We start from the raw sequence: 20,552 nt of genomic DNA on the forward strand, positions 1-20,552 counted from the left end.
CACTGCTGCCTGGCCACGCCTCCTTTCCCTTTCATCTTTCTCATTGACCAATGGGATTGGAGCATTAAGGCCACACCCCTATTCTGCATTCTAGTGTGGTCCTGGTTACGCCTCCTCTGGCTCAGTCACACAGCAGCCTGACAGGTGACTGGAGGTGTTCGCTGATGTGGCCCCAACCCTACCTCCCTCCCCACCCCATGATGTTAGAAGAAACTCGACAGAACAAATTGGCAGCAGCCAAGAAAAAGGTAAAAAGCCAAGAAAAAGGTCATGGCCCCCCAACCTAGCCGGAGATCCCCTCCTGAGACACACTGGGCTGGGCCCCCCTACCCCGGCGCCCCTGGGCTCCTCCACCAAAGTCTTGTCAGTCAGCCCCGCCCCTTCAGCCAGCAGCCCAGCCTCTGCCCTTGCCAATCACCCTGCAGTGACTTTGGGCGGGTGACTGCTGGGGCTCCCTACTCCATATTCAGCCCTCACGTCCTGTTGCCCCAAGCCCAACCTCCCTGGGTTCTTTGGGCTCACCTCTCCAAGGACCTGGGACCCCCAGCCCTAACCCCCTAGCATCTCCAGTCATCCCTGGGTGACTTTGGGCTGGTGACTCCTGGGGTTCCCTGAGCAGACTCTGCTCTCCCCTCCTGCCGACCCAAGCCCAACCTCCCTGGGCTCTCTGGACTGGCATCTCCAAGGACCTGGGTCCCAGCCCTATGCCCCCCTCCCCCATCGTGGATCGGCAACTCAGCCATTGCACCGATGTCGTTCCCCCCACCCCCAGGAGGAGTGGAATGTAGTGATGTCACAGTCCCCCTAGGAACTGTCATTACTGCTGCAAGACCGGCCTTTGATCTTACGACCCAGTCCCCTAAGCATTCTCACCCCATTTCTGGTTCCTCTGGTCACAGCACAAATTTCCAGCTAGAAGAGAAATGGGGACTATGGGAACTAGGAGCAAGAGGTTTCAGGCTGCCTTACTCCCTTCACATAGACATCGACAGTGTGAAAAGCCTAAACTTCCCCTGTGAGCTCAAAACGTTGGCAGTATCTCTGGGTGGTAATGGCAGAATGGGTTTGGTTTGGTTTTCTCCCAGGATTCTACTCTCCAGAGAGACTTGAACATTTTTTTTCTGAGTTCTCTACCTCATATTCTAATTCTCCATGGTTCTGGGACCAGACTGCCCTTCAGTCAGTGGTCTCTGAAGTGAGATTTGCTCACCTTCTGTGGAATAGATCTTGGGAAACTGAACTTGACAGCTTGAATCTTCCTCATATCATCTCAACTTGAGGTACATTGAATGCCACAGGATGAATGTGGGAGATCTTTCAGAAGCATCAGTTTCCTTTGATTCTCTTGAGAGAAAAAACATTAATGTACTTAGGGATGACCCTCACATAGGTTTCTAAGAGTATACCAGACTTCTTTCTGAAATGAGACTTGGGTTGTCCTCTTTCTGATAAATTCCCAGATTTAACAAAAAAGCTGCCTTCTGCCATGAGGACACATTGATATAAAAGTGTGAGAGATACTGGTGCACTTCTTCACACTAACAGACATGTGAGGATGTATGACTAAACCACATAGCGTGTAGTTCCTGCCTATGTAATGTTTACTTTTCTACCTCTGCCTCTGGTTTTGGTCCCTGGCAGCTGCTGATTCATGGCAAAACCCCAGAGCTTGGAGTCAGAAGACTGAGTTTAAGTTCCATTATTGCCCCCCACCCCACTTTTTTTTAGCCATAATATCCATCCCTCTCAATCACTAAGTGATTGTGACAACACCTTGTACAGTTGTTGGTTGCATTAAATCAGATGGTGTATAAGAGTATTTTGCAAAAACTGTAAGGAGGGTGTGGCTGTAGGGGCTGGTAGTTCTCATGTGTATTACTACTCTTCTTTCCCACAGCTAAAAGAATATCAGCAAAGGAAGAGCTCTGGTGTTCCAGAAGGAGTGAAGACAAAAAAGAAAAAAACTGGCAGTAGCCCTGAGACAACCACTTCTGGTGGTTGCCACCCACCTGGGGATGTGAGTCTTGGCTGGCCAGGCTCCTGGGGACAGGGGGCCCAAGGGGCAGTAGAGGGTAACTGTTGAGATTGCTGGGTACTGGTTAAGAATTCTGGGTTTGAATCCTGCTTCTCCATCTGCTAGGGATCTGATTTATGGCAAGTTGCTTGAGCTCTTTGGGCCTCTCTTTTCACATCTGTAAGATAGGGGTAGTATTGTTTGACTTCCATTTGTGAAGTTTAAATGAGATTCCTTATTATTGTTGCTTTCATGTTAACCCCTAGTATGTGGCCTGCTGTAAACACCCAGGATACCCAGGAAATTGTCATTGCTGTTTGATTTTCCTGATCCCCACTCTCAAGGGGAAGCTGGGCTAATGAGTACAGCCACTTGCCATCAGGCTGTCCCTTTAGGAGTCACTGAAGGGGGTCCAGGGTGTGGTGAGGAGAGCCCCAGGCCCTAGGAGGAAGAGAAGCTCTAACTTGCCACCAGCTTGCTGGGTGACCACAGAAAAATCACTTCCTCTGCTGGGCCTCAGTTTCCTCCTCTGTAAGATGATTCTGGATAAGATCAGTGTCTTTCAAACTTGTTTTTTTAGCTGGAGACCCCTTAGTTCAGGTGAACTCTTACTCAGGAGTCTGTTTTTTTTAATGGAGGTGGAGGTCTGGAGCTCTACCAGATTCATCACCCATGTCCTGGGCCTGAGGAGAGGGGTCCAGTGAGCATATTAAGAGCTGCATTGGTCAGCTGACTCCACTCTGTGACTGCATCACTCAGGGGACTTTTCCATCTATTTGTTCCTGCCCCTGGCAAGGCAGCAGGTGGCCATTTGGAAGAATGGCACAGGCCATGGTTTTAATCTCCTCTGCTCTTCTTCAGCGTTTCCTTTTCCTGAACCCACATCTTCCTCCTACCCTGACTTTCTTACTTCTCTCTAAGCCACTTCTGTCTTTTGCCCCCTGCCCTTGTTTTTCCCTTGTCACCTCCTGTAGATTCAGGACATTCTGAAGGTGCTGGTGTCCAACCTTAACCACTCCAATGGGGTAGCGCTCCCCCATTGGACAAGTGGAAGGTGAGGCAGTGCCAAGACCCCCCTCTGGCTTGCTGTCTCCAGCTGTGCATGGCCCTGGGGCTTCTCTGGCTTGGGGGATACTTGGCCTCTGCCTTGTTTTATGTTGCTGCCATTAACCTTCAGCCTGTTTCTGTCTGCTTCTTCACCTGCTTGATTGGTGGGTTTTTTTCCTTCCCCGCATCTTTTATCATCTTGGAAATGGTGACACCTAAAAGTTTAAAAGTAATCTGGGAATAACGTACAGAGCAGGCATGTGGGATTTGGGCCTTTTTTTTTTTCTTTTTTGAGACAGAGTCTCACTCTGTCACCCAGACTGGAGTGGAGTGGTGTGATCTCGGCTCACTACAACCTCTGCCTCCCGGGTTCAAGCGATTCTCTTGCCTTAGCCTCCCGAGTAGCTGGGATTACAGGCACCTGCCACCATGCCTGGCTAATCTTTGTATTTTTAGTAGAGATGTGGCTTCACCATGTCAGCCAGGCTGGTCTTGAACTCCTGACCTCAAGTGATCCACTCGCCTCAGCCTCCTGAACTGCTGGGATTACATGTGTGAGCCACTGTGCCCGGCACCTTGCTGTTTTTATACTTTCTCTATATACATAACTATTTCCCATGTAAGTTCTTTTTTTTTTTTTAATTTCTCATTCTTATTACTCCTGCATCATCTGTTACCCTGAAGGATCTGGAAGTAAGAGGCCCTGGGCCGAGGTGCAGTGACTTTGCAGGCCAGCCCTCCAACCTCCTCTCACAATGGGGGCTGGGTGACCCTCTGCCACCTGAGACAGCCCACATACACCCCAGCCCTAATGATTGTTCTGTCTACCTCTCCCCACAATCCTCTTCCAACTCCTCCTCTCTGCATGTGCCTCAGAGCCAGTACCAAGGACTAGCAGTAGGCCTGGAGTCAAGCTCTGTGACTATCAATCAACTCAATGAAAACATAGAATCATTGGTAAGAGTCCAGTGGGTCCCCTGATTCCATGCTGCCAATCCTGGGCTTTAGTTTCCCCTTGGGGCCCTGAAGAAAGGGGCTGGGGGACCCTGGTGCCAATGGCAAATGGGGAGCTGGAGCACACAGGCCTCACCGGGAGGGACCCCAGAGCAAGGAGCATGCAGCGTGGCTCTTCTGTCGCTGCCCTCTTTGCCGACTCTCTCTTCTCCAGACACCCCTGCTCCAGTCCTTGCCACACATGCCCTGGGGTTGTCACCTCTCAGGGAAGCGCTAGCCTGACTGGTTGTCAGGGAACCTGTATTTCTGCCCTGACTCAGTCCCTAATTTTCTTTGAGTCTGGACAAGCCAGCTGTCCTCCTTGAGCTCGTGTTTCTGGAGGAGGTAGAGCATCAAAGGTCTCTGTTAGCTCTGAGAGTCTGAGATTTAAAGGCCCCTAGAATGGAAACCTGAGGGCCAAGGGCTCCTGTCTGTCCTTTTTCATCCTATATCTGCTGTGAAGAACTGTAGCTGGCCCGTATGTGCTCAGTAAAAGTTTGTTGAATGAAGGCACCTTTCTAACTCACAAGCTGGCAGAAGGGTGGGCCTTCCTGAGACTCCCTCTCTAGAGGTTTATGTTACTGTCCTTTCAAGAGAATCCAGATTCAGACCTTGAGTTCTGTGGCTGTGGGCAAAAACCAACAAAGACCCAAATCCTCTGTCCTTGGGAGCCTGAGGAGCGTTGGCCAGTTTGTATTGCCACTGGGTCTGAGAATGTTGCCTTTAAAATCCATTCCTGGTCCCCGCCTACCGCTTCCTGGTCTGGGGAATAGAGTTGAGGGGGCCACTCTCAGTCACCTGAATTTGACTCTCCCCACAGAAAGAGCAGAAGAAACAAGTGGAACATCAGCTGGAAGAAGTAACATGATTTCTTTGCTCACATGACTGCTGGGTTTGGGGGGCACTCAGATGTAGAGGTGCCAGTCTCATCTTACCCACTCCCAGCCTGGGGAAGAAGGCTCACCCCTCAGATTCCGCCCCATCCCCACAGGGTCCCTGATAACCTGGTCCCATGGGTGGGCCTGTCCTGGGGCATTGGTGGCATTCTAGGGGCCTGTCCCTTGCTGTGCCATCTCTGCCTCCCCGTGGTAAGAGCTCTGTCTTCCTCTTCCTATAGGCAAAGAAAGCAAACAATGAAATACACAAAGCACAAAAGGAGCAGTTAGAGGTGAGTGGAGGGTGGGGAGCTTTCTCCTGTCCTCTGGAGAATGTGTCTTTCCTTGTCTTTCAGCATTTGCTTGGCTTTTCTCCCAAACATTCAATTCCAGACAATCAACGTCCTCACATTGGAAAAGGCAGACTTGAAGACCACCCTTTACCATACTAAACGTGCTGCCCGACACTTCGAAGGTGGGAATCTGGGCATCCCATCATCCTTCAACCTGGCACTTTGACAGGTCTTTACGGGGAGTCCTTTGGGCCCCATCTCAACCTCTCTCATTACAGAAGAGTCCAAGGATCTGGCTGGCCGCCTGCAATACTCCTTACAGCGTATTCAAGAATTGGAGCGGGCTCTCTGTGCTGTGTCTACACAGCAGCAGGAAGAGGACAGGGTGAGTCCAACCAGCTGCCCCATCCCCTGGCAGCCTGGCTTCCCAGATGGAGGAGTGAGCCTAAAAGTCCCTTCTGCAGGATGGAGTGTCCTGCCCAGAAGGCAGCATGCTCATTTCTCACTGCTTTTGTGTATGGTTGTTAGAGGCAGCCTGGGGCTGAGTCAGCTGCTGTGGGTGAGTTGGGGGGCACTGTGGGGAGTGAGCACTGGATGCAGAGCTCAGAGGCCAAGTGCCTGCCCTGCCCTTTCCTAGGTGGGGTATTGGGTAGTTGTTCTGTGAAGGTACAGAAGAGTATCTTTAGTATGTTACTGTTTCTGTAGAGAGAGGAAAGGGGTGTGGTGTGTGTGTGTGTGTGTGTACTATGATAATATACAAAAACACATCTGCAAGCATTCATAAAAAACTCAGGAGAGAGTAAAGGTTGCCTGGGAGACACCTCCCTTCTGTACCTTCTGAGTTTTGGACTATATGAATGTATTATCCTTTCAAAAAGTGAACAAAAGATTAATTTCCCCCTTCCTATCTGTGCCCCCATCCCCAACAAGAAAAATGGGCTTAGAGAATAGGATAGACATGGGTGTTCAAATCCCATCTCTGTCTAAGTGATCTTAAGCAAGCACTTAACCTGGAACACTCGATGTTTTTCATCTACACAATAGAGGTAATCCTAGTAACTGTCTCACATGGTGTTTGTGAGGATGAAATGGGATTGTAGCATGGAACCTGGTGAAGCACTCCATGACGGGTCTAACAGTGGTAGTAATAACAGTAATAACAACAGCAATATTATCTGATCTCTCTGGGCCTCTGTTAGCCAGCTGTAAATTCGATCTCTTTCCCTGTCCCTTCCAACTTTACTGAGTTCTTTTAATAACCAGGCCATGGGCTTGGAAATGCCTTGATCTTTACTAACCAAATTGTATATTGAGCCTAGCCCTAGCCCTTTTAAGTGGCACTGCCTGGGCTCCCCAGATCAAAACTTCTCACTCTTCACCATCCAGTCCTCGAGCTGCAGTGAAGCGGTCCTCCAGCGGCAGTTACAGCAGACCATAAAGGAGCGGGCGCTGCTGAACGCACATGTGACACAGGTGAGGCTTTGCAGAGGGAGGGATGTGGAAGGAAGATAACCCCAGGTGGTCAGGAGCAGGTGAGGACCAGTGACAGCCCTTCCTAACTTCTGTGCCCATTTCTTGCAGATGACAGAATCATTAAAACAAGTCCAGCTACAGAAAGACGAATACGCTGAACACATAAAAGGAGAGAGGGCCCGGTGGCAAGAGAGGATGCGGAAAATGTCGGTGGAGGTGAGACCTGACCCCTCAGCCCCCACCTTAGATAGGTCACTGGATCTTTCTGGGCATCTGTGTAAAATGGGAATAGTACAGCCAGAGGTGGTCTTGGGTCTGTGCTTTGTGCAGATGGGGGCAGAGAGGGAGATCGTAGCCTGTCCAGCCACCAGCCCCTCTCCCCAGGGCCCTTTCCCCTATGCTTTGGGCAGGCTCGCACATTGAAGGAAGAGAAAAAGAGTGACATACATCGGATACAGGAGCTGGAGAGGAGCTTGTCCGAATTCAAAAACCAGATGGGTAAGGTGGGGCTGGTGTGACCTGGGAGCAGGACTGGCATCAGAGGTCTGTGGGGGTGGCTTAGAATGCCCCAGGGAGGTGGGTGGATGGAAGGGCTTTGAGGCAGAGGGAAAGAGGTCTGTGCCAGGAGATGGCAAGTTTTGTCATCTCCATGAGCCTCGGGGTCCCCATCAGCAAAGAGGGAGGAGTGCCCATTGTCAGCCACTCACAGTGCTCTCTATGTGAAAGTGGCTTGGAAATTGGCTACCATCGGGTGCGAGGAATCATTAACAGTGAGACCAAGTTTGGGAAGCCTGAGAGGAGCTGTGCATCAAGAAGAGGGATTTTTTTTGGAGGGAGGTGGGGAATCCATAGGTCCTTATTATCTGCTTTGTTTCTCAGCTGAGCCCCCATCCCTGGTGCCCCCAGCAGTGACCTCTGTGGTGGAACAGCTACAAGATGAGGCCAAACACCTGAGGCAGGAAGTGGAGGGTCTGGAGGGAAAGCTCCAATCCCAGGTGGAAAACAATCAGGCCTTGAGTCTCTTGAGCAAGGAACAAAAGCAGAGACTCCAGGAGCAGGAGGAGATGCTCCGAGAGCAGAAGGAGTGGAGGGTGCGGGAGCAGAAGAGACTGTGTGAACAAAACGAGATGCTTCAGGAGCAGCAGAAGATGCTAGGGGAGCAGGGTGAGAGGCTGCGAAAGCAGGAGCAGAGGCTACGCAAGCAGGAGGAGAGGCTGCGAAAGGGGGAGGAGAGGCTGCGAAAGCAGGAAAAAAGGCTGTGGGACCAGGAGGAGAGACTGTGGAAGAAGGAGGAGAGGCTACAAAAGCAGGAGGAGAGGCTACAAAAGCAGGAGGAGAGGCTGCGAAAGCAGGAGAGGCTCGCGCTCTCCCAGAACCACAAGCTCGACAAGCAGCTGGCTGAGCCACAGTGCAGCTTCAAGGATCTGGTGGGTTGTCCCACCTGGGGAGCCTGCCCTCATCCCTATCCCTCCAGGCCTTTGTTTCCCCACCTGTAAAATGGGGCAGTGTAGCCCTCACATGAAATGGTACCTCTAAAGGCACCTGTGAGCTACAGCTCATCAGGCCCTGCTCTGATGGCTGTGGGGGAGAAGGGATGATTTTTCTAACCTGCCTCCACCCTTCCCGGTGACATGGGAGGCAGACACCAAGTCCTGGTGTCTCCAGCTGCAGTGGATGGAAACTGATTGCTTCTCTCTGTGCAGAACAACGAGAACAAGAGTGCACTGCACTTGGTGCAGCAAGTAAATGAGCTGCAGGAGAAGCTAGACGAGGTGAAGGAGATGGTAACCTCCACCCCATCCAAGAAGGGCTGGGAGGTGGGCACCAGCCTCTGGGGAGGGGAAGTGCCAGGCCAAAGGCAGCTCCAGCTGGGGGGCAGGTGACCCCAGCACCCTCCAAGGCAGCCCTATGACTGTTTCTTGCTTCCTGCCCTCTGACTTTTAGAGGTGGGTAGCCCTGGGCTCCTCCCAGATCTGGACATCATCATCCCAGCTAGATGTATGGAGCTGCCCAATCATAGGGGAAGAGACAGTGATAAGAGGCTCCTTATCTGGGCATGGTGGCTCGCACCTGTAATCCCAGCACTTTGGGAGACTGAGGCAGGAGAATCACTTGAGGTCAGGAGTTTGAGACCAGCCTGGCCAACATGGCGAAACCTCACCTCTACTAAAATTACAACAACAACAATAAAAAACTAGCCAGGCATGGTGGCACATGCCTTTAATCCCAGCTACTCAGGAGGCTGAGGCACGAGAATCACTTGAGCCCACGTGGTGGAGGTTGCAGTGAGCTGAGATTGCACCACTGCACTCCAGCCTGGGCCACAGAGTGACATTGTCTCAAAACAAAACAAAAAAGCCTCCTTAGATTCAAACTGGATTCTGGCCTGGGTTCCACTGGTCACCATTCAACTACTGTTCATCTCTAAGTCTCTGTTTCTTTAACTTCAAAAGGAAGTTAGCATTTTCCTTGCAGAGGTGCTGAGGATTGAATGAGAGGATACATGGAAAGCATTAGGCATGTAGCACACTTAACAGGTGGTGGTTGGCTCCCTCTGCTTTTCCACCAGTCTGTGGCCTACAGTTTAAATTGAGGGAAGAAGAACATGAGATTTGAGACTGGGGAAGGAGGCATGGGGTTCTAGGCAAGGGAGGAAGCCTCTTAGGCCTGGAGCAAGGGACCAGGGTCCTGGGCAGGTGACAGAGCCCCACAGTGCCCTGGCTACCCTATTAATGGGTCCAGAATCTGGAAGCCAGCCACCACACGCCCTCATGCCCAGGGTCTTCCTGCAGGTGGAGCTGAAGAGCCAAGAGTCTCAGAGTCTGCAGCAGCAGCGAGATTAATACCTGGGTCACCTGCAGCAGTACATGGCCACCTATCAGCAGCTGACCTCTGAGAAGGAGGCACTGCACAGGCAGTTACTGCTGCAGACCCAGCTCATGGACCAGCTGCAGCAGCAGGAAGCTCGGGACAATGTGGTGGCTGAGATGGCCGGCCAAAAGTTGCAGGAGACCCAGGGGAAGAGGGAGTTGCTGAGGACGGGGCCCAGAGGGGGATGACTTGGCAACCTCTGTGCCTTCTCACTCTGTTTTCCATCCCCTTAGGAGCACCTAGAAGCTGCCAGCCAGCAGAACCAACAGCTGGAGACCCAGTTGAGCCTCATGGCTCTCCCTGGAGAAGGTACAGGAGACCACTCAGAGGAAGAGGAGAGCACCCCAGGAAGAATGGGGGACTGTTAGCAGCATAGGATTGAGGGGTTGGAAGAGACCTTTAGAACAGCTGGTAGTTATGCCAACCAGGTGTCTGCACTGTGTTCGGCATCAATATGTGACCTTCTGGGAGCAGGGGGCCACCAGGTTGCCTAAGGATGAATGAACTGGCCCAGATCAGAAAGGGAGCAGGTCAGGACTCCCGCACTCACCAGTAGTGGGACTATGCCTGGGCAACACAGCAAGATCTTGGTTCTTAAAAGGAAAAATAAAGAACAGCAGCTCATTCACCTCTGGGGAGAGGCCGGCTCAGGGTTACACGGTCAGGGTGGGGACAGAGGTGGGCCCACAGTACCTCCCTTGTTGGGTTGTCTGAGGACCCCTCTGGCCAACTCCCTACAGGAGATGGAGGAGGACATCTGGACAGTGAGGAGGAGGAGGTACCTCTGCCCGTGCCAAACATCCCAGAGGACCTGGAGAGCTGGGAGGCCACGGTGAGCCTGACTTTCCCCGCCCCGCTTTGCCACCTTCCTCTGTGGTCCCTCCCAGACCCCCTTATGCTCTTGGTTTTCCCGCCTTCTGATTTCTCTGGCTCCTCACCCCTTCCAGGAGCCAGTGGTCAGACACCTTGTCACCTGTGGCCAACAGGTGCACTCTCTGAGGCCCCAAGTGAAGGGGCTGTGCTCCACCTCCCTGCCTCATTTGTTCTGTCTATGCCCCTACAAGAATACTCACCTCTTGCCTTCAAGTGGCATTTTTCAACTCCGCTGGAGCCAGTTCCCAGGAGGAGCAGGCATGGCTATGTGGGCAGCGGAAGGTGTGAAGGCTGTGCTGCCTGCACCTGGCTCAACTGGTGGCCTCAGCCTGGAAGGAGCCAGAGGCAGAGGCCCCAGCCCCAGGGAGGACTGGGGATGAGTGTGTGTGTTGGGAGAGCTACCAGGCCCTGAAGGAGGCCATGGAGGAGCTGAAAGTGAGTCCTGGCATGTGCCAAGAAAAGTGGGGGCAGGACAGAACAGGTCGCTCCCGAGATGTGACCCCATTATTTTGGCTCCAGAGCAGCTTTATGGACCTCCCAAAGGAGAAAGCGGATGGGAAGGAGCAGGTGGAAACACTGGAGCATGGATTCATCCAGCCCTCTGGAGCGACAGATGGCATGAGTGAGCGGGAGGCCAGGGCACGGGCAAGGGGAGCTGCAGGGCCATCAGAGGGACCCTAGTGTCTGAGCCATGTCCTCTCGCAGGAGAGTCCTTCACCGGATATGAAAGCCAGGGGGCAGTGCCAATCACGCGGCACCAGGAGATGGAGGATGTCATCAGCCTGGCCCAGAAGGAGGAGGAGATGAAGGTAGGGCATGCAACATCTCTGCGGGGGTGGGGCTGGGCATGGGTGCTGGCGCAGGCTCCAGGGTGGGAACTGAGCACCCCTCCCTTCAGGTGAAGCTGCTGGAGCTGCAGGAGCTGGTGTTGCCCCTTGTGGGCAACCACGAGGGTCAAGGCAAATTCCTCACCACTGCCCAGAACCCTGCTGATGAGCCCGCTCCAGGGGCCCCAGCCCCCCAGGAACTTGGGGCGGATGGTGAGTAGAGCCCTCAGGCGGGGGCGGCGGGGGACAGGCAGGAGCAGGGGAGGCTTGCACTGTGCTCAGACCCCCGCCTCCCTCTCTCCGAAGATTTTTATGAGGTGAGCCTGGACGACAGCATGGAGCCTGCACCAGTAGCGGCCAGGGAGGGTTCTGCACAGCAGATCGTGCAGCTGCCTCCTATAATGCAGGACACCCAGGAGCACCCAGGCTTGCCCAGCAAACCCTGCGTGCCATTCTTTTACCGGGCAGCCGAGAACAGGGAGATAAACATCATCATCATCTAAGAGCTGGTCAAGAAATTTAAAACAACAACAACAACAAAAAGTTATGGGGTTAATCTCCTACACCATTCATTTACTCCATTTGAATGTTAGAGCCACTCACATTTATTTATGTTTCTAATTTACCGTTTAAATTTATTTGTAAAAAGTTAAGGGAGAGTTGGTCTTTCCCTGATGTTCACTTTGGCATCCTTTAGCATTTTTGTTTTTAATTTGATAATTGTAGGTCATTAGCACGCATATCGAGTTTGCCCTTAGGTGATGGGAATTCAAACACACAAAGACCCACTATTTGCACAAAACTATTCTTACTGGTTTGGAACAGGCTGCCACGCTTTTTTAATGTTATTGCAGCATGTACATTCATTACAGAATTCAGATAAAATTTGCTTATATTCTGCTATTATGTTTGATTGAATCCTAACCACAGTGAGCTCTTCATTAGCTCAATATGTGGTTTGCCCTCAAGTGTGCACTGTTTATTACTTTGTAACATGCCACTGTGAGTACTGACATTTAGAGTTGTTTAAAGGCCGAGAACTGGAAACAGCCTTTCCCCTATTTTCTGTGTATTGGGGATGGGAGTAATAACATTTTGGGGAGCTTTTTAAATCTCACAGAAGAGGAAAGTGGCCTGCTCTGGCACTCTATCTGGCAGGTGTGTGCAGGATAGAGTGTTTCATTTGTTCTGGTGCCAAGAATGAGTGCTGTACTATGGTGGTTCCCTTAGGATTTGTATGTGCTCTGGGCTCATGAAGATATTGCATCATGAGCTGCAGCAGTTGTACCCTTTCTCAATGACCTAAAAAGGGATTATTTCTGAGGAATGAAAGGCTCCCATCATTGACTGTGGATGTGGAAAACCTTTTCTAGCTTAGAGCATTTATATCTACAATACAGTTTAAAGTCAGAGTTCATGTTACCTGTTTTAATCACATGAGTATATGTCCCAGTACACAAAAGGGCACTGGTTGGCATTCTTCTTAATGTATTTAGTAAAGATCATAAGAAATCCTTTAAGAGTTTAAGCGTCCATAGAACAGGCATACAGGTTCTAGTCAAGAATGAATTAGAGTGAAGGAAAGCTGTGTGACACTTGGCCTTCCTCTATGTTCATGGAGCTTCTTTGAGGCTAGAAGATGGATTTTTACCATCTAGACCTCTCTGGCTAATACCTATTCTTCAGCTACATTGCTTACTCTGACATAGGAATTTACTTCTTTTCTTTGAATGGAAAACACTTTAAAAATAATAACAACCATTATTATAAACCAATATATGAGAGAGTACTTAGTTGAAACAAAAAGGAGTTTTAGTAGACAGTATTATACTACACATGAAAAGGCAAAGTTTATGCAATGAAAAATGTTTACAAGCTGCAGTGCAATCTAATGTTTGTGAATGTCCAAGTATTATGAGGAAAAGTGTCTATACAATCACAGAGTTTTGTTTCCTCACAAAGTTCTTCACAAAGAGTGAAATATGTTTTTATACCTCTCGGTTTCAGTTAGAGGCATATTTTGTGCCATATTTATGTTAATGTGCCTATACATGATGAATGAATTATTTCAGTCATACATTGCCTAAATCATAACTTTAAGATGCTTGGGAAAGAATCAACAGCTAAAATTTCATGAAGTTCTAATGTCTGTGTTCCAAAATACATCACGTTATTAGGATGCAGGGAGAGATGTATGTGCGCTCCCTGGGGTGCACATTTCTAGTTACTAGACCATCTCCATTTTTAGCATTTGCCATCTTCATGATACTTTTATACATATGACATTAATAGGACAGCAATAATATGATTTTACAGATGGAATAACAGATGTGCCTGCATTCACTGAAAGAGTGCAAATATTAAGTCCTTGTGACTTCAACTGACTCTTCCAAATTGTATGAATTTATCAATGTATTAGATAAACTCAGTTTCAGAATTATAAAGAAAAAATGTTAGACCAACTAATGTGGCTAACTAACAGTAGTATGATTTCTAGCCCGAGGGTTTAAAATGGACTTAAAGTCTTGTTCTTGCCTTTTATTTTCTGAACTTGCCACTTTTGCATTCTTTGAGTTCAGTTTAAAGACAGTTTAAGTCCAATTTAGACCCTCAGGCTAGAAATCATACCACTGTTAATTAGCCACCTTATTTGGTCTAACAGTTTTTCTTTATAATTCTGCAACTGGGTTTACCTAATACATTGATAAATTATTTCAAAGGTATTTTTATAGTTCAAATCACTTCACTTTTACCCTGATAAATATAAATGACTAGGAATGATCTTCAGATAGCGTTTAGCATCTGTAACCAATCTGACAATAATGTGTTCATCAGGTACCTATGGATTAAATCACATACTGGCATATTTAAGCTGAATGTCAGTCTGGAAAATAAATGTACTATATTAACTGAAATACCACTCTTTGTGTAGGTATTCTGTCATATATTTAAGAAAAATTAAATAGCATGTAAATCATATAACAATAACTGAAGTCTTTCTTCAAAATTCATGCGTTCCTTTGCAATACCTCATTCAGCCAAGTATTTGTTCTCTTCCTCATTCAGTATAAGGCAGCTTTCAATTTGCTTAGAAAGCAACATTAGAAGGGTAGAGTTGAATCAGAAACATAGATTTTAAAGTGTTGGTTCAACTGAATAAATTTGAATTTCTGTAGGAAGTAAAGAATTAAAAACCTATTTAAAGATTGCAATATATAATCATTTTTAAAGTATTTTATTAAACCTGATAGATTTTCCAGAAATGAAAACAAGTCAGTTCTAAAACCAAAGCTGATATTTAGAAAATGTGAAAATGTAAATCAGCCCTATCCATAATATAGTTTCTCTAAAACTTTAAAGAGTCATTTTAAAAGAATATAACTATTCAAAAATGTAACTGCTATCTTAAGTTTTAAAATAAGTTAAAACATTTTAAAATATGAAGACTGTAGTTTAAAAGAAAGAAACTGGGGGAAAGAAAAGTAGAGAAAGAAATGCCAATTCCAATGCAAAGCTTTATTTGCCAAGTTTTCTTAGAATGACTTTTACCAATTTATGAATTCTTGTAAACAGAGTGTATAATGGAAATACTGAAACACTGTTGCCTAAAGTGGCATTATTGACTGCTACTGTGATGCTACTGTAATGTAATAAATTATTAAATTGTTGCAAAGTGCTGTTTTTGCCTTAAAATTTTGTGTGCCTTGAAAACTGTGGTGCTAAAGGTATTGAGACTGTGCAAATGCTGGGCACGCTTGGCATGAGATGATCGGTTTTTATTTTTATAAAATTGTAATGTAACTATGCAAGTGTGTTTATTTAAAGAACACAAACCAAAGTTATGGGATAAAAAAGGTTGTGGGATGAAAAAGTTACGGGATAAAAAATGTTGTGGAAAAGTTGTGGCAAAAAAAGTTGTGGAAAAAAAGTAAAAGTTTTATGAAAAGCTTAAAGAAAGGGCTGGGCACGGTGGCTCACGCCTGTAATCCCAGCACTTTGGGAGGCTGAGGCAGGTGGATCACGAGGTCAGCAGATTGAGACCATCCTGGCTAACATGGTGAAACCCCGTCTCTACTAAAAATACAAAAAAAAAAATTAGCCGGGCGTGGTGGCGGGCGCCTGTAGTCCCAGCTACTCGGGAGGCTGAGGCAGGAGAATGGCATGAACCCAGGAGGCGGAGCTTGCAGTGAGCCGAGATCGCGCCACTGCACTCCAGCCTGGGCGACTGAGCGAGACTCCGTCTCAAAAAAAAAACAAAAGCTTAAAAAAGTATTATGAAAAAGAAGTTATGGGATTAAAAAATAAGTCATGGGATAAAAATAAAAATAAATAAAAGCAGGCCCCTGTCAGCATAAGCCTGGAGAAGTGGGGCTGGAGTCTCCATCCCCACCATGTTCCTACCACCCCTTCCCAGTCACTCCTTTACCATTAGGGTAGAAAGACAAGACCCCTGTCTAATGGGGGGAGACAAACAGACCCTTTGCCCCCTTGACCAGGGCTGAGTCCTTAAATTTCTGGATGATGATGATTGTTATTTAAGAGCCAGAGGCTGGTAGAGCTGGTTTGTTTGGAGGAGGCCTGATGGCCTCCCTAGTCTCACCAAAGCAACTTTTCCCTAAGGGGGCTCCCATCTTTTTATTCAGAGAGGCAGCTGAGGCGGGACAGTGGGGCTAACTGTAGAGCAGGAGAGGGCACGGGCTGCTGGGGTGGACCCCCTTCCCCAGTGTACATATAGTATCTGTGTAACATTTTGTATATTCCAGGGGGTAGGGCCGCCCCCTGTATCGTACCTAGCGGAGGTTGGAGCTGGCATATGAGGAGGAGATTCTACTCATTATTTGTGGCTGGGAAACTTATTTATTGATAGCATAGGACAGAAGAAGGAGGCGGGGATGGGGTTGTGGCTCTCTGGTGATGTGACTTCTGTTTATTTTGCTTTTCATTTTGGAGTAAATGGATTTAGCCATACTGCTCAGCCTGGTGGGTTCCCGTTTCCCTCACTGGGTCCTGGAGTTTGTGCCACTGAACGAGGAGCCCTAGAGTGTCTGAGCATGTCCAGCTGGGCTGTTGGGGACCTTCCAGGCCTGTTACCTGTATGCTGCCTGGTGACACCTGGTGGATTTCACGTTGACTGTCATGGCGCCTATGGGGCACAGTCTGGCCCTGACAGCCAACAGGCTCAGAAGCCTGATGTAGCGGTGGCCGGGAAGACAGATACCAGCACCCAAGGGCACTGACTTCCATCCACCCCAGGCATCTTCCCTTCCATCCCCCTGCCTCCCTCGCCTGTCTGCACCCGGTGGCCTGTTCTGTCTGTCCCTGTAGTGCAGCTGGTGGCCTGTTAGTGCTGGCTGCACCGCAGGCTCCTCCAGGCTGAGTTCATGGCCCTGCCCCCAAGTGGCCAGAGCCGGCTTCGCAGGATAAAAGCGAGCTAAGCTCCAGGGGCTTTCCAGGAAAAGTGTCCCTTGGAAAGGGTGTGACCCTTTCAGTCCTCCCAACAGCACCCTAGAAATGGCTTGGCCTTTTCCCTCCCCTGAGCTCCACAGAGAACACAGCCAGCAGAGGACACATTCCCCATCATCCAGAAATGGGTTTGATTCTGAGCCGAGGGACAGCAGGACTGGTAGAGACTGTCAGGCCACACGGCTGCCTGCACAGCACCCCATGCTTGGTGGGGGGTGGGAGGGATGGCAGGGGCTGGCTGTCCACAGGCTGGGCATGACAGGGAGGCTCACTAGAGGTGGCACACTTTGGAGGGGCAGTGTCAGGGAGACCTTCCTCTTGTTGGGCCACAAGACTCCATGAGGACAGCACCGTGACTGATTCCCAGTGCTAGAGGTGAGGCGGTTGGCCATGTGTAGGTGTATGTATATATATATATGAGTATTTATAGATATTTATAGAACAGGGCAGGGGCATACCACAGAGGGGGCACAAGTTTTCATCAACGGTCACATCTGGATGTGTCAGCTCACCACTATGACAGACTAAGTCACAGATGAAAGGGGCTGGCTTTGGGGCTGGGGAGCCACTGTCAAGTCACTGGACACCCACCCAGGCAGGCTTGGAAAGGGAGGCCTCTGAGAAGAGGAGGATCTGTTTAGAGGTCAGAGTGGGGCTGGGGCTCTCAGGACGGGATGGACTTGCCTGACCCGATCACCTGGCAGTTGGAAAGCAGAGAGAAAACAGGAGAGAGAAAAGTGAGCAGAGAGCTGGTGAGGCAAGCACAGAGCACCGGCGTGCTGCAGTGGCTGTGGGAGGGCCGGGGAGGGGAGGATGCAGGTGCAGGTGTGGCGAGGTTCCTGGAAAAGAGGGGCTGGAAGGAAAAGGGAAGGAAGATGAAGGGAGGAGCCGGAGCTTCACAGGTAGTGCCTGGGGGCTGCGGTGGCCCTCCCCAGCCCACACACACTGGCCTCTCCCATGGCACCCAGGCAGTGCACCCACAGTTCAGACCAATGCTCAGCCCTCTCAGGCTTCCCTCTTCTCTGGTCACCCTCCCTTCCAACCCACTGGCCCAGGGCCACCTCTCGCCTTGGGGAGCCCCACCCAACAGCCACCAGGCCTGATAGAGAAGGAACACTGCTTGACCCAGGATGGTGAAGCTAAAAGGGATGGCTGGACTGGAGTGAGCACCAGAGGCCCCTCTGGGTGGTCAGAAAGCCCAGGACCCTCTGAAAGGACCCTGGGGAGGCAGGAAGGGTATACGCCACTGGTCATAGACTTATAAGTCTAAGAGGGGAGCCTCAGCTGGTTGCGGGGGGCTGCAGGTGGCATAGGTGAGCCTGGGCCCCTCCTGCTGGGAAAAGCAGAAGAGGGAGAGTCTGTGGCAGGGGAGTTGGGTGGGCTAGCTTGGTGGAGCTCAGCTGGGCCAGCAGGGACTGTGGCCCCCTTGGCTGAATAGCACAGGTGACCCGTAGGAGCAACAGGCCAAGGTGCATGAGCCCGCTGGCTGGCGGTAGTGTTTCAGCAGGGGCCAGGGACTCTGACTTTGGTCACACACTAGCAGCTATGGTGGTACCCGGGAGGGAAGGAAGGGGGCTGTGTGTTCCTGCCTGGCCTGTGAGGTGTGTTGTGGGATGACCATGTGTATGGGATGCTCAAGATTTTATCCTAGATCACCACTGGGTTGCCAACAGATAGAAGAGGTGAGACCCTATCTCCCCTGCTCTGCAGTGGATTTGACTCTCAGCACTCCCAGACTGGGAACTGGATACCCTGCCCTGGAAGCATGACTCAGACTGCACAACAGTTATGTTGTGCCCAGGATGACGTTCCTAGGCCTCTGGCCACCTCAGAGTCCAGCCCCACACTCAACGCCCTCCAAGTTCCCAGCCCCTACACCATAAACCATGAGTTCTCTGCCCTCTCTGATGACTCTAGAGAGCACCCACGTCTGCCAACTTGGGCATGGAACCTGTTCCAAGAGCCTACAGACTCAGCCATGGAGGCTGGGGGACTTTGGGGCCATGGGGGCCAGCCCTGGTACCTGCATCCAGCTAGGATTCTCTGCACCTGCAGCCAGGAGTTGTCCACGGGCCCCCATGGGCATGCTGATTGTGTTTATGACTGCTGTGCCTGCTCTGCTGACTCCTCCATCAGCATGTTCTTGTCCCCACGCAAGTACAGGTTGGCCAGCAGCTCCAAGAAGATGAACTCCTTGGCCTGAGAGTGGGCAAAGAGGGAAAGAGATTGGGACCTGATGCCTGTGCCACTCTGGCCACCCCACCAGGTCCTGCTGGGACTGTGTGCTGCAGTTGGAGCCCCAAGTATGGCTTTTCAGATGCGGCTTCTACACCGCTTAGACTCAAAGACCCAACTCCTCACCACCTTTTCTCACTCAGATGGGGACACTGAGGTCCAGAGGAAAAGCCACCTGCCCAAGATCACAGATCTGGGAGGGGACCCAGGACCTATCATGCCACCAGGACACCTGTCTACTCAGTTTTTAATTTTTGGAGATAGGATCTCTCTCTGTCACTAGGCTGGAGTACAGTGGGCAAGATCACTGCTCACTGCAGCCTCAACCTCATTGGTTCAAAGTGATCCTCCAAGGTTAGCCTGTTCAGCAGCTAGGACTACAGGCACGTGCCACCACCAGGCCCAGCTACTTTTAAAATTTTTTGCAGAGACCAGGTATCACTATGTTGCCCAGGCTGGTCTCAAACTCCTGGGCTCAAGCGATCCTTCTGCCTTGGCCTCCCAAAGTGCTGGGATTACAGGCATGAGCCACTGTGCCCAGTCCCACGTTATAGTTCTATGGGACAGCTCTGGTCTGTACCGTGCCCCTCTCTCTGGACCTGGTCCCACAGGGCTGGTTGTCATCTCTGCCAGGTCAACACAGCCACCTGCATCCCCAGTGCCACAGGAGCCCCCTGCCCCCATGAGGCGGTGCATGCACATTGTTGATCATGGGTGCATGATGGTCTTGGGCACGAGACCAACCATGAGGTCCCACACGGTCTTGTTGACAACAGCCACATAGGATTCCACCAGGCTCTGGGTGGTCTCCATTTGCCGCTCCAGCTGTGGGACCATGGAGTGCATGAAGCTGTCAGAGCCATTCTCCTTGGCCTTGCTGGCCTGCCACGGAGAACACAAAGGCATCAGGGTGGCCAGGCCATGCAGCCAGGCTCCAGGCATCCCCAGGATCTCAGTCCCTCCAAGCGTACCTGGAACATTGAGGCACAGGGAGAAACAACTGGCCAGGACACACATCCAGCTCCCCACACAATCTAGAGGGTCTCAGGTCTCTGCCTCTCAGGACCCCAGACTCTCCCGATTCAGCCTCATCTTAGTTCTGATTCTAGTACCCAGAATTTGCCTCCATTTCCCAATCCAGAAATTGGAAAAGAATATCTCCAGATCCCTTGCTTGAAGACCTAGCCAGAGCTGGTGCCAGGCTACAGGCGCCTGGCAGGAGGCAAGAGAAGGGCATACTCACTTTCCCCTTGTCCTGGGAGGCCCACACACCAACATTGCCACCACCGCTGCCACCAGGGAGCACAGCCAAAGTAGATGCACACAGGAAAAGGGGAAGGGTTGAGTGAACCTGGGACACTGCACCCCAACTTTAATGTGTTGATGAATTCAATTTGCTAATATTTTGTGGAGGATTTTTGCATCAGTATTCATCAGTGATATTGGCCTGTAGTTCTCTGTTTTGGATGTATCTTTGGTTTTGGTATCAGGGTAATACTAGCCTTGTAGAATGAGTTTGGAATAGTTGGGTAAAGCCTCTAGTTTTGGAATAGTTTGGGTAAGGTTGGTATTAGTTCTTCTTTAAATG

The 20,552-nt window shown here is 50.2% G+C and overlaps 1 protein-coding gene and 1 pseudogene across 7 annotated transcripts in view; one reads left to right on the plus strand and one right to left on the minus strand.

The window, feature by feature from the left end:
* Positions 1-20,552, plus strand: part of LOC129013603 (golgin subfamily A member 6C-like) — a 31,112-nt gene continuing 10,560 nt past the window's right edge. For 2 of the 7 annotated variants that reach the window (XR_008494040.1, XR_008494041.1), the window contains exons 1-17: positions 1-248; positions 1,898-2,017; positions 3,938-4,018; positions 4,875-4,913; positions 5,172-5,222; positions 5,323-5,404; positions 5,501-5,607; positions 6,609-6,695; positions 6,804-6,911; positions 7,106-7,193; positions 7,575-8,122; positions 8,399-8,467; positions 9,800-9,875; positions 10,307-10,398; positions 10,959-11,061; positions 11,145-11,248; positions 11,338-11,479. Coding sequence is in view for 5 of the 7 variants with exons in the window: in XM_054450018.1 (XP_054305993.1) it covers positions 165-248; positions 1,898-2,017; positions 3,938-4,018; positions 4,875-4,913; positions 5,172-5,222; positions 5,323-5,404; positions 5,501-5,607; positions 6,609-6,695; positions 6,804-6,911; positions 7,106-7,193; positions 7,575-8,122; positions 8,399-8,512; positions 9,800-9,875; positions 10,307-10,398; positions 10,959-11,061; positions 11,145-11,248; positions 11,338-11,479; positions 11,573-11,769 (2,223 nt within the window). In the remaining 2 variants the exon portion in view is untranslated. Of the gene's footprint in view, positions 249-1,897; positions 2,018-3,937; positions 4,019-4,874; positions 4,914-5,171; positions 5,223-5,322; positions 5,405-5,500; positions 5,608-6,608; positions 6,696-6,803; positions 6,912-7,105; positions 7,194-7,574; positions 8,123-8,398; positions 8,513-9,799; positions 9,876-10,306; positions 10,399-10,958; positions 11,062-11,144; positions 11,249-11,337; positions 11,480-11,572; positions 14,937-20,552 lie in introns of those variants that run through there. The other 5 variants (XM_054450021.2, XM_054450022.2, XM_054450018.1 and 2 more) reach the window with 4 other exon arrangements.
* LOC129013605 (putative GED domain-containing protein DNM1P34) lies at positions 17,328-19,870 on the minus strand (annotated as a pseudogene).

The sequence above is a fragment of the Pongo pygmaeus genome, chromosome 16 (assembly GCF_028885625.2).
Source record: "Pongo pygmaeus isolate AG05252 chromosome 16, NHGRI_mPonPyg2-v2.0_pri, whole genome shotgun sequence".
Lineage (NCBI taxonomy): Eukaryota > Metazoa > Chordata > Mammalia > Primates > Hominidae > Pongo > Pongo pygmaeus.